At 40.4% G+C, this 13,424-nt stretch overlaps 1 protein-coding gene across 3 annotated transcripts in view; it reads right to left on the bottom strand.

The window, feature by feature from the left end:
* Window positions 1–13,424, bottom strand: part of Negr1 (neuronal growth regulator 1) — a 732,375-nt gene that overhangs the window by 135,327 nt on the left and 583,624 nt on the right. Inside the window, exon 7 of one of the 3 annotated variants that reach the window (XM_039103007.2) lies at window positions 9,497–9,674. The exons of the other annotated variants lie outside the window; for them this stretch is intronic. Coding sequence (XP_038958935.1) covers window positions 9,607–9,674 — 68 coding nt within the window. The 3' untranslated portion in view covers window positions 9,497–9,606. Of the gene's footprint in view, window positions 1–9,496; window positions 9,675–13,424 lie in introns of those variants that run through there. 3 annotated transcript variants of the gene reach the window in all.

Genomic DNA, 13,424 nt, shown 5'->3' with positions numbered 1-13,424 from the left:
ACTGCATCTGTTATTGCTGAGAGAAACAGTCTTGTGTCTCTGAACCAGGAGTCTTGTATTTTTTAAAGTATATATGGGTGGTGTCAAGCAGACATCACTGTTTGAGAAGGGGAACAATTCAGACACCCCAGATACTTACATCAAGTTCTGTGGTTTTCTAAAAACACAGTTATAAAAAATCCAAAGTGTTAGGAGAACTGAGTTCTGAATTGAAGAGTTATGACAATAATGGTGTTAAGTCTTCTCCCTGGGGTAATTTCTTCACATCTAGCATGAGGGGAGGAGGCAGAGTGTGAACTCAAGGATGAAAATTTTATACACAGTATCTAATGGGCAGCATTTTATACATAGTATCTTATGGGCAGCATTTTATACACAGTATCTAATGGGCAGCATTCTTGTCCTTACAAATTCTTTGTTGTATTTTTCTTCTTGAAGAGTCAGCACATTTTTTTAAATAGTTGCAAAATAAGTTTTATAGTCTACTCAGCCTATGAGACTTGGGAATCTCATAGCAAACTTTAATTATTTATTTTCCTTGCATTGCTACAATTTTATATTAAAGCATAGGCATATGTTCTTTGTATGTGTGATGCCTTATTCAGTGGGGATACTTTCTCTCTGGATGTAGAATTCAGAACCATTTTGATTATCTCTAGGGCTAATTCAATTTGGACAATTTTTAGATCTTGATATTTGCAGAATTGTGTACTGCAGGCATGCTTGGAAGATGAACTATGTCCACTATTTAACATAAAATCTTTATGAGATTAATCCAATGATGTGATAATTTTGAAGGAGAAAGAACAGAATTTAAAAGGCTGGTATATTGCTTGAGCCACACCACTTTATGTGTCAAGGGTGAAGCTCTGGCTGCACTTCAGAGATGTTTTCTGTTAAGCAAGAAGCCACTGGTCTATGGTCTATAATGATGGGGATTCTGGTAATTTTTATCCCGCAAAGTCAAAAAGCCAGTTATTTTGTCTCTATTGAAACAAAAAAGAAGTACTTGTAACACATAGACTTGAGCATAAAATAACACCAATATATTTTTAGTACAAGCCTGTGATCTTTGAGGGCACAGAGAAGACCAAAATGACCCCTCCCCACCTCCTTTTCCCATGGCTTGTTTTCTGATATCTTAGTCACCGATAGTCACTCCTGGTCTGAAAAGCAATTTCTAGGATGGAAAAATACTGAAAGAAATAACTCACTCATTTCAAACTGTATATAATCCCAGAGTATTACTTACATACGTGTTCTTATTCCACCTCTTAGATGAGTGTCAACCTCAAGTCCCAACTCATCAGTCACATGGGCCTTGGTCCCCAGATCTCTTGAGCATGTTTCTTCCAGTAGTTTCTAGTTTGATTCATGATGGCCCTAGACCTTAGTAGAAGTGATGGAAGAAGGCATCAGTTGTTTCTCTGCAGCTAAGTGAGGCTGTGCCATCGAAGACCAGAGACAAAGCAGTGCTAATTGGAATGCACAGGCTTTAAGAAGTGTTTGCCAGAGTAGGGGGAAAGAGTCATTCCTTCTTCCCTCTTTAGGGAGAAGCATAGAGACAACGCCCAGACTGTTATGGCCATCTTCAACCTTGGTGTGACCTTGGGAAGGGATCCTTGCTAGTGGAACAGAACCACAGACTAGGGTACTTCTGAACGTGTACTGTGGTGTTTTTCAGGCATTTTCTTATCAAATGTAGACTTCCATGCCTGAGGGACACAGAACTGTCTTCTTAGATCATTATTAATTTTGCATTTTGTGGCTTGTGACTCTCCCTAATTCAAAAAATACCAGTGTTTTAGAAAAGTAGCCTAAAATATTCCTCACCCAATTTAAACGTTTTTTTGTGTCAGTTCTCTCTAGTCTCACAGGATTTTAGTATTAATGAATAAAAATGATGAATTAGGTCTTGGAAAATCCCTGCCCTTGAAGCAAAGGGTCTGAAAGCACTTTGCTTTAATAGAATTTAGTGGTAAAATAGAATATCCATAATAATTTGCCTTTATTCCTAGACCTTTGGTTTAGACATTGAGTGTCTAAAAGTCATTTTAAAGAAGACAAATGTTAGAATTTTAAAACTGTACAGGATCACCTATGAAGAAGCCCGCGGAACAGGTACAACCTTCTCAGAGCAGATAACTGTGCTAGGACTTAGTATTTAACCTGGCGCTTGTGGAGTGTCATTCATTAGCATGTTGGGGGCACCTGTGCTGTGAGAAGAGGTATAACCAGCATGTGCAGTGCTAGGCATAAAGAACTGCCATCAATTTGGGGGCCTTTAATTCTTCAGTGCACTCTTACAATCATACATGCGCACCCATGTATGTGATGTGATGCTATTTTCTTCTGTGCAGTAACCCGTCCACTTTCGGGCTGATAAGATCTAAGCTTGTTGCTCTATTGTATTCTCATGTATAAACAATACTGATAACAGCAACATAGACCGGAAACGAAGCTTATCTTATATTGAATTCAGCTGTTGTTAAGTTGCGAGGGCTGTGATGCTGACTCAGTGCTTCCTTGGAGCTCTTTGTGTCCCATTTGAATGTGCACTTTTTGAACTCTAGAAGCCATGGTTATCTGAGTCCAGGCTATACCGTAATTCCCTCTGTGTTGCCTCATCAACTAATTGAGCTGAGATGACAAGTTTGAATATGTACCACCCCACCCAGCGCAGTTTCCCACGTTTCCAACCTCTGAGTGTCCATACAGGCAGCTGTTACTAACAAAGCAAAGCAAAAGAAACAACACAGCAAACAGCTTTTAGATAGCTTAAAAGCCTCTCTTGGTCTCCGTCTGGTGGCAGTATACTCTTTGCCAGAAAGTTTCTTAGCTACAATAAACTGTAGTCAAATGATAAATTATCTTCATGGGCTATTTTCTGAGAGACATAAATAACATTATTAATCAGCTATATTCTTGTCATTATGAATCAGAGTATTCTTTAATCATAAGATAAGGTGTTATAAATCTACATATTGAAGTTCTCCCTTGATTTACTCAGAGTCAAAAGTATTTAATTTTATTACGTCACTCAAACATGAAGACGTTGGTGCTAAAGTGTCTTTGGAGGGCTTCTCACAACATCCTATATAGCCCGAAAGCAAGAAAGACTGCCTTTAACATTTAAAGTCAAATTAGTGAGTAGATTAATAGTAGACTACAAAAAGGTGAAGAAGTATACATTAGTGAAAGTTTACATAGCTCATTAAGTAATGTAGCATTAATTAAATCACTCTTTGATCAGCATAAGAGTAATATAATTAATTTCACAAAAAAAGCGAAATGACTGGGCTACTTTACGTAATAAACAACGCAGGGACACACGCCTCTAGACCACTGGGAAGCCACTGTGAAGCATACCTGAGGAGAATTGCTGGGGTGGGAGAGAACTGCAGACAAGAATACATTGCCTGGGAGTGTCACAGCAGGAGATATCTTAGGAACTAAAGTATTAGAATATTCTAGCAATTATATTTTGCTCTATGGCCACTCACAGTTTGAAAGCTCTTGATAGTGTATGAATAGATGTTTGGGATGTGAACATTTTTATGATGTTGTTAAAAGTATCATTGCCTCCTAAGGTCATTCACTGCTGTCCTCCCTCCTGGGGCTGTGGCTAGTGTACATTTGGTGAAAACCCTGCTGTGCTCTAGCCTCATGGGGTTTCTGTTATTTAGTCATATAGCAGAAACTCACAATGATACTGGAATGTGGAAGGCTATTTCTGGACAGGACCCTGAAAGCACAGGAAAGAGAGGAAAAATAGAGAGATGGGGCTTTGTGAAACTAAGACTGTAGGTAAGCAAAGGAAACAACAAACAGAGTGCAGAAACAACCCACAAATGAATGTTTGCAACCTACGTCTGTAGCAAAAGGTTAGTAGCTAGAATATGTAAAGAACTGGATACATTTGTAACAAAAGGTTAGTAGTTAGACTATATAAGGAACTGGAAAAGAAACAACAGATTGAAGAGAAAACTCACAGAGTAGAGAGTAGGAGAACATGTTTGCCAACTACATTTCTAACAAGAGGTCAAAACTCACAGTGTATAAAGAACTACCAAAACTTGGTAAGCAGAAAGAAAAAGAAATGGTGATATACATTATTTTGGGAAAAAAAGACATCTAAATGACCAACAGGAACATTGGAAAATATTCAACATCACTAACCACCAGGAAAATGAAAATCAAAACGTGTATAAGCCCCCTCAGTAAGAACAGATATTATCAAAGTGAGGGTGGTGCATCTAGAGAAGGATGTGCAGAGAAGCCCTCACACACAGTAGAAATATAACTTAGTAGGATTACTATGAAAAGACTAGCAGTAACTTTGTAGCAGTTTCTTTGGAAATGTGTTGGGCCATAGATTTCATACATAGAAACATGGGAGGGGAGAAGAGAGAGGGAGGGAGGGAATGAAAGAGGGAGGGAGGGACTGGAGACAGAGAGACAGAGAGAGAGAGAGAGAGAGAGAGAGAGAGAGAGAGAGAGAGAGAGAGAGAGGTGTAACAGTCATACTATCCCTAAGTGTACATTCTAAGTGGACAAGAGGCACACTTACTGATAGCTGCTTTATCTTATCCCTTACAGCGAGAGAGAGAGAGAGAGAGAGAGAGAGAGAGAGAGAGAGAGTGTAAAAATGTCCAGTAACTGATATATGTGTTTCATACACACCACAGAGTACTACCTCACCGTGTAAGAGGCAGGATCTCTGATCTGTGCCCACATGCATGCAGGTCATCATGAAACGTAGTTGGGAGTAGGGACCTGCAGGAGGGTGGCACAGAATTCCATCAGGGGGTCTAAGTTACAGTAAGACCACGGTGACAATGCCTATTACAGGACATTAGGGCAAAGCAGCTCCTTCTTTCCTTTATGGTGACAATGTGTGACTGGGGTGACAAATAGGCTTAATCCAACTGAAACATTGTACATGTATCAAAATATTTCATGGTATCCTATAAGCGTACATGATATTTGTCAGCTCAAGATGTTGAAAGCTCAAGTTTGCAAAAGAAAACAGTAGGTAGAAGCTGCTTGAAGCCTGGTGTGGGGTGAAGGTCAGAGACAGTGTCAATCACTAGGAAGGAAAATTCTTCATGAATACAGTAGCAACTGGACTACATGTGGTAGCAGCCCCAATTTACAGCATCAGAGTTGCCATGGGGATTGGATATGCTAAATCACATCATCACAATCGCAATTAAAACATCACAAGCTCAGAATAGAGCCACAGGAGCAGTGAATCCTGACAGGTGAGGGTCTGAAGTAGTGAGAGGAGGGGAAAGGCTACTTGTGAATAAATCCCTACTATATGACAGCCATTTTCTATAGATATTATGGTATTTTTCCAATTCCACATGGTCTTTAATGAAGTCCATTTTATAGATGGGAAGTCAAAAATATGAAAGTGTATACAACTTGCCAGAATAATACAGTTTGTATAGTGGAAACTTGTGTGTGTGTGTGTGTGTGTGTGTGTGTGTGTGTGTGTGTGTATTATGTATACCTACAGGTGCGTGTGTGGAGACCATTGTAGGATGTCCTATGGTTCTGCTTTACTCCAATGAGTCATGGTCTTTCACTGAACCTGGACCAGCACTGAAACCCAACAAGTTGGAAAAAATCCTCCTGTCTCTGTACCCCTGCAGGGTTGGGGTTATAGGGACATGGCTTTTTACACAACTAGGAGGTCTCTGAGTTTGGGTCCTCATATTTGCATGTCAACCCCACTGATGCATCTCAACATGCCTATGATTTCCCTGACAGTCACTGAAGTAGACAGTGTTATGCAGAGACTTATACTTGAATATGGAATGCTGTGATAGAACACATGCCTCCCAGTTCTGTACTCTGCAGCATTGACCTAACGGCCGGGGACCAGGCAGAGCAGGTACATTTATTTGTTCTAGAGAAAGTAGTAATTGCTTCCAATGAGGGTTTTTAAAAAAGTGTTTATATTAAGGGCGGGATACTGTGGCTTGAGATACGGCTCAGGGAGTAAGAGTACACATTGCTCTTGCAGAACATTCTACTTTTGTTCCGAGCACTTGTGTTATCTGTAATATAGTTCCAGGGGGATCTCACAGTGTATGGATATTGAGTCACCTGCACACACAATCTACTTCCTATACAATTTAAGGGAGAATGGTAGCAAGATGGTCCTTTGGATAAAGATGTTACCAAGTCTGAGGGCCTTAGATTTGAATGGGGTAAGGAAAGAGTATCACTGCTGCAGGTTATCCTGCAGGTTATCCTCTGAACTCGTTCATGGTATGCTATGCGTACCCTTCACATCCTTACGCACACAAAATAAATAAATAAATAAATAAATAAATAAATAAATAAATGTAATGTTAAGAACTGTATTGACTCTGTAGCTATCATCTTGGGAAGTACAAATCAGGCCTAGGAGAATTGTTATAAAACCATCCCTTCAGTCAGCAAGGAACATATACTTACTCATTCTGCTTCGCTATTTTGTACAAAATTGCCAGCCCACATTTATGTTAGGGTCTCTCTTATGGTAGGATTAGAGTTTCACATGTTACCCTGTGGTGATACTGAGACCCTCAGCTGTTCGTAGATGTGTATTCATGGGCCAGTGTTTTCGGGGAAATCATTGGCTATGGGGCATTTTCAATAGAGAGAATTGTGTATCTTATTACAGCTTTGAATGCTGATATATTATTTTTGATGAAATATCTTCAAACAGATCACTGGATATATAAAATATTATTTCAGAAGGCTGAAATAAAGTATGGGGGAATTTTGGCAAGATATACCACCACTGAGTCTATTTCCCAATTTCAAGTACACGCAATGACTATGTAAAGATGATTTACATGAAAATGTAATTAGTATGAGGAGGGTAGTCACATGCAACTACACACAAAACAGAGGAAACAGCCCTGAGACATTGAAATGCAGAATACAAGCTTGTTCTTTCAAAAAGTGTAAGTGAATGTTCATCGGGACCATCTTATCGAACACTTTGGGAAGGAAGTAAGTGGAGTGTTGCCATGGAATACAATTCTCTAGAGACTCATGTGAGATTATCTTGCTTCTATCATAGGAAAACCAATTGAATTCTGCTTCTTAACCTTCAGTCTACAATGTGCTATAGCACCTCTACTTGGGTAATAGCCACACTGTCTTATTTTCCCACAAATCTTCTTCCTCCTAGATTTTGGTGCACACTTAGAAGGACTAGAAGTCATCTTAAAGTCAGAAAAGATTCTTAGGTAAAGGTAAGTTTTATTCAATAAAGACTAACTTTAAAAAATATGGCAAACAAAATAACCTTTGGGCAATCAATTCTGTGACTAAGAGAATATTTCTGAAAGTAAGCCTGATTTCCCTGCTATGAACTTATGAGAAAGCCTTCTAACACATTTGAAATAAAACCTAGTCACTTCTCAAATTGGCCATTTGCACTCCAGGGCTTACCCTGTGAAAATGCATGGGTTGCCTGGGTAATTCAATTGCACATGGGGATCAATGCAGGTGTGAAACTCCCTGGTCAAAGGTTGGCCCTTGGGCTGTAACTTAAATCAATTTGGGGTAAGTCAAGTTTAATTACATTTTCAATGATGAAGCTTTCAAAAGCAATTTTGAGCTTGCCTATTCTGAGGCTGTTTGGTTCTGCCCCAAATCTATACTGCTGGTTACAGAGGCAGCTGTCTTCTGTGGAGTTGATTGAGTCTTGCAATTGAGGGAAAATGAGAAAAAGCCAAACACCGGGAAAGATCCAAGAAGTACCAAAATGAACAAACAAACAAACAGAAACAAAAGAGATGGAGGTTTTACTAAAGGTATCAGAAGGAACAGAGTGAAAAGAAGAGAAAGTTTTGGGGAAGTCTCCTTAGGGTAACACACACTGTGCACGTTGATTTGGGCAAAGCGATCCTGTTTCTTCAGGTGTAGCTGGCAGGTGGTTCTGCCTAAGTGTCAGAGAGGAGGACTATCGGATGTCCTGCTGATTGGAGTGAAATAACCCCTATTCAATTCGTTTTCTTTTTCAGGTAAGTGAAGTATGTAAACTGTTGTTCATGTCTCCTAAAAATTGGGGCAAGCAAAATTTATGTTGACTCATACAGCATCACTGAATGTGAGCACAGATTAGCATTAGTCTGCTTTTTTTTTTTGCTGTTGTTGTTTGTTTGTTTGTTGTTTATATGTGTGTGTGGTCTGCTCACATGTCTGGAGGTGCCTGTGGAGGCCAAAAGAGGGCAGTGGACCCTATGGAGCTGGAGCTGCAGGTTGCTGTGAGCTGTACCACGCTGATGCTGGGAATCAAAGTCCTCTGTATAACCAGCAACACTCCTGACAACAGCTGAGCATCTCTTCAACCCGTGGCAGTAGCTTTTGTACATTGCACAACACACATCCATCCACACACTGCAACACTTCTACAGGATCTCGAGTCTTAGAGAAAACACAAATGTCACTGGAGTTGTTACTGCTGATTCCTGAAGCACAGACCACATTCCTGCCAGTTTCTGAGAAATAGGCTGTTAGTTTTTTCTTTAAAAAGTTTCAGAAAACTGTAATTCCTTCGAAGTGTCTGACAGCGACCTGCCTGGCTCTGGCAGAGAGCTCATCTGCCTCACTAATTAGGCAGTTCCACATGTGTGCTAATTGGATTAAGTCTTTAACAAAATCAAAGGAAGGAAGAGTATGACGTGATATAAATCCATGTCTCTGAGCCTGGAACTTGGTTGCTTCTTTGTCTTAAAACTGTTGAACAAAATTGGAAAAAAAAATGCAAGCTATATAAATGATGGCCATAGCAAAGATAAAATAACATTTCTTGTTTGATGTATCATATCTCACTGAAGTACATGTGGATAGATAGCTAATCTGTGTGTCTGTAGAGAAATCCGAGTTGCACACTTTTGGATAAGGAAACTCCACCTAGGCTGGATAGATTCTCTGAGGAGCAGGGGGCTTCAGCTATCACCCTATCCCTGTAGGTATTACAAGTGAGTTCTCAGTGCTTTGTAGAAAGTACGTCCTGTGGAGGTACCATCCCTGACATAGTTCTCCCTTCTTTTCTTTATCTGGAAATTACAATGGTCTAAAGAAAATAAAAACCTTAATCCAATCTCACTTCCCTCTGTCTTTTTGAGGAATGTCTAATAATTATGTGTTATTCTAAGCAAAGTGGGAGTTTGGTTATAGCCACACAATGCTTTTGTTTACTTATGTGCCGGGATCTCTTAATGAGGGGTCACAATTCCATTTCTCAGAGAAAGAAATGAAAGCACAGAGGCCCTGGTGGGCTAGGTGCTTGTCTGTTGCCTGCTGCCATAGTCATTTGATCACGCCTCAGATATGGTCAGAGTTGTAGGCAATGTGGCACATAGTAGATGGGGAACTCAGAGATCTCTCAGAAATAACAACAACAAGAACATGGCAGAATCCTCCAGAAGAAGACCTGGAAATATTTGGCCACAGTAAGGGTCAGGTCATGTACTGACCATGAGCTCATGGAAGACTCACGGCTCCAGTCCTCGTGTTCACTGGATGCATTTGGGCCTCACTTATTGCAGGATCAGAGTTGTGTAGGACAGCACAGAAGACCACAGGGTCCTTTCAGAGGCTTTGGGTCAGCAGAAAGGAAACTCTCGATATGAAGAAAACTTTCCAGGGAGCAGAACTCTCTGGAGAGGAGGAAGTAGTGGGGCCAGTGCTGAAGCTGCTCCAAGGATCCTGAAACTCAGCACAAAATCTCACACATCCAAATGTAAAATGCCTTCAGTCAATAAAAATAATTTTGAGCTCACTGATAAGGATAGGAGAGAAAATGTTAGTAGGACTACATCTTTAAAACAAGCAATACTTTCTACTCTCTCTCCAAGACATAGAGTGTGCTTAGGACCTTAGAGCCTTACAACTGATGGATGTGTAGATTCTTCTAGTCTTCTCACTGTGTGGATGAGGAGACTGGGACCACTGAGGCGTAATGATACCTTAATTCAGTGTAGAATCTCCATGATCTCAATAACGGACCTCTGGAGTCTGGTATGTAGTGTGCATAAGTTTTCATTTTTTATGGTCTTTTATTTCCATAGTCTTGTGGCCTCTCAAGGCTCATCAATGGCAGTGGTAAATGTCAAAGTTCCTTCTCCCTTCTTCTCCTGACCCTTGGTCATCTCTGGGTAGCATGTGCTTTTTAGAACAGATTGAAATGCACTTGTCAAACTGCCTCTTAACCCGGGAGAAAGACAACTGTAGAGTAATTAATCTCTTACAGCCTGTCTAATCAACCTGCCCACACCCTCCTCTCATTACAAGTGAATGCTTATGTGCATGGCTGATTTAATTAATATTTCTAATAAGGAGGGTATCATAATGATATGCATTGATGCATTAAAAAATGAAGCAAAGAAACAGCTTGTTTGCTTGGCTACCCAGAGAAACAAAGTTACAGCCATTCAGTTATGCAGAGTCTTTTTATGTTTTTCCTTCCATATTTGTATAATTTATAACAAGATAGAAAAGGAGGTGGATATTTCATGTGATGGGCAGTGTGTGAGCTATCATGCATGTTCTATTCATTTTTATCTTTTATTTTTGTGCATGTATATGATGTGTGTGTGTGTGTGTGTGTGCTCTCCCATTCAAAAATGTTATGTGTACTTGTATTTTGCCTGTATGTATTCTGTGTACCATGTGTAGGCAGTGCTCACAGAGGCCAGTGTTGGATACCCTGGGACTGGAGTACTGAGATTGTGATTTACCATGTGTACTGGTAATCTAATCTTAATCCTCTAAGAGCAGACAGACAATGTTTCTCACCACTAAGCCTCTCCAGACTCCTTCTATGCTTTTTATCCCTCTACTTAAGAAAAAACTGACATTCAGATAAAATACTCTGTAGTATTAACCAGGCAGTAATCACACACACACACACACACACACACACACACCACAATTACTCTGTATCTTCATTTTCTTCATTAATTAATTAATTAATTCACTTTGCATCCCAATTGCAGCCACACTCTCTTCCCAGCCCTACTCTCACAAACTCCTTCCCCCAAATATCCCCCTTCTAGTCAGAGTAGGGGAGTCTTCATGGGCACCAACCCCAGCGCCCATCAAGTCATAGCAGGACTCTCACACTGAAGCCTGACAAAGGCAGGCAATAGAGTCAAAGTCCCACTACAATTTATAGGGAAACACATGAAGACTAAGCTACACATTGGCTACAAATGTGTAGGGGGGCTATGTCCAGCCCTTGCATGCTCTTAGGTTGGTAGTTGAGTCTTTGTGAACCCTCATGGGGCTGTGTTAGTTGACTCTGTAGGTCTTCTTGTGTTGTCTTTGACTTCTCCGCTGCTTCCATCCACTCTTACCTTGAAGGCAGTACTATTTCTCCATTTTTCCTGTGCTTGATTTAACATCATGCTTTGTTTATCATAGCCACAGGAACAACATGCTCTACCACACATGTACAACCTAAGCCTAGGTGTGTGATAGCTTTTACAATACAGGTTTGTGTGAAAACAGCCTGTGGTATTGGTAAATCATGATGTTAGCCCCCATGATGTATTTTGCAGAATTCATCATCCCCTGTTAAGTTATGTATTATTGGATGCAGCAAGAGTTTGCAGAAGGCTTCATTTGGGGAAAAGAGGGATTCTGTTGCTTCTCAAAATAGAATCTATCATGTCTGACCCTCCCTGCCTGCAGTGATACAGTCCTACCACAGATACAAAGGCTAAGTTCTGTGCTTGTTTTTCATGGTGGCCTGGAGCACTTCAGGCTCTGGCAGACCCTTTTACTGCGTGTGAGGCTCTTTTTCATGTGGTTTGGAACGGCTCTTTATCCATCTGCTTGTGAACTCAAGCTCTAGGCATCAGCTGGGGAGGAAAGGTCTTCTTGGTTTTTTTTTTGCTCAGTTCCCACACATGTATGTGCTTTCACTGTGCGCTGATCTTGTCTGAATAGATCCAGATAGTATGTCATTACGTAGGACCATGTTACCTATAGCAAAGTCTTTGTCCAAGCTACAAACTAATTCTTGTCAACATCTGTCGTAAGAGCACATAGGCAAGCCTTCCTATTAACATCTCAAAGCTGCAAGGACAAAGCCCTTGGGTTCGCACATCACTGTGTGTCCTTAGGAGTTGCCAAGGCTAAACTAATAACCATGTCTTTCAGCTATAATGAAATCCTACCCCCTTTAAGTTGTAGAGGCAAAGATTGGTTTCTAGAACATAAAACGTTTAAACTTGGAATATCATCATTGCCTTCCACATAGGATCACCCGCCTGTACCAGGATAGAGTGATGAGCGCCCAAAGCAGCTCACTGGTATTTGAAGACATTTTAAGCAAGTAGAGAGCTGAAGTATTACTTTCCAGTAAAGCATAATCTGAATATGGCAAACTAGCCACAAAAAAGCAGCTACCAGCAGCTCTGGTCTAGACATAGCTGTCACAACCTGTCACCTTTCACCTTTGTACAACTGAGTTTATTTCAACTGAAGACATTTCCCATATATATGCTCTTATAAAGTAATGTCAAAGTGTTCTAGAGAGGAAAGAAGTAATGTTTGTGAAAGCATTTAATATTGGAAATTCATTATGGTCTCTAACAGAGAAGAGAAGTCAAGGCAGGCACAAATTTTGTGGAATCCTTTGAAGTACCATGTTTTAATGTACCATGTTTCTGAAGAGGATACTATGTGTCCTTGAACAGATGTAGACACACAGGCAAGAAGACCCCACGACATTGCCAGGATTATTCTTTAGCAAAGTCTCCACACATACTTGGGAACACATTTACAGGGAGGTTGGGTATCCACATACCATAGCAATGACCGTAAGTAGTCTGTGTATGTTAACGGTTTCCTTGTTACTACTCAGGCTGGACTTGCTCCACTCATGTGCACACACACTGGTCCTCTGGAGAAAGTCTCATTTCCATAAAACTGTGTGTGCACTATGAGCACATTTGTCTCTGTTCCAGACAATTCATTCCTCAGCTTCTCTACAAATGTTGAACTCTTACACTGGAGTCAGTTTATGTATTTTGGAATGTGCTGCTCTCAAAGACAGCAGATGGAGATGGAATTCCTTCTCACATGACAGTGAGCACTTGAGTAACGGGACTCATAGATGGCATGGTGAGATTACTGAGTTTCATTCCTTTAAGGAACATACACAGAGTAATTCTTGTGTTGTGTGTATCATAGGGGAAACACTAACATATGTAATTTTGTACTTAATAAGGATTTTATTATGGATAGCTGTTAACTATTATTCCTTATGAATTAAATTAAGGAATGCCTGAGCTATACAAGACTGAAGCTCTTCTCTCTCTCTCTCTCTCTCTCTCTCTCTCTCTCTCTCTCTCTCTCTCTCCTTCTCTCCTCTTTTTCTCATGTGTGTGTGCCTTTTTCTC

This window comes from Rattus norvegicus, chromosome 2, assembly GCF_036323735.1.
Source record: "Rattus norvegicus strain BN/NHsdMcwi chromosome 2, GRCr8, whole genome shotgun sequence".
Taxonomy (NCBI): Eukaryota; Metazoa; Chordata; class Mammalia; order Rodentia; family Muridae; genus Rattus; species Rattus norvegicus.
This window is presented reverse-complemented; position numbering and strand designations above follow the sequence as displayed.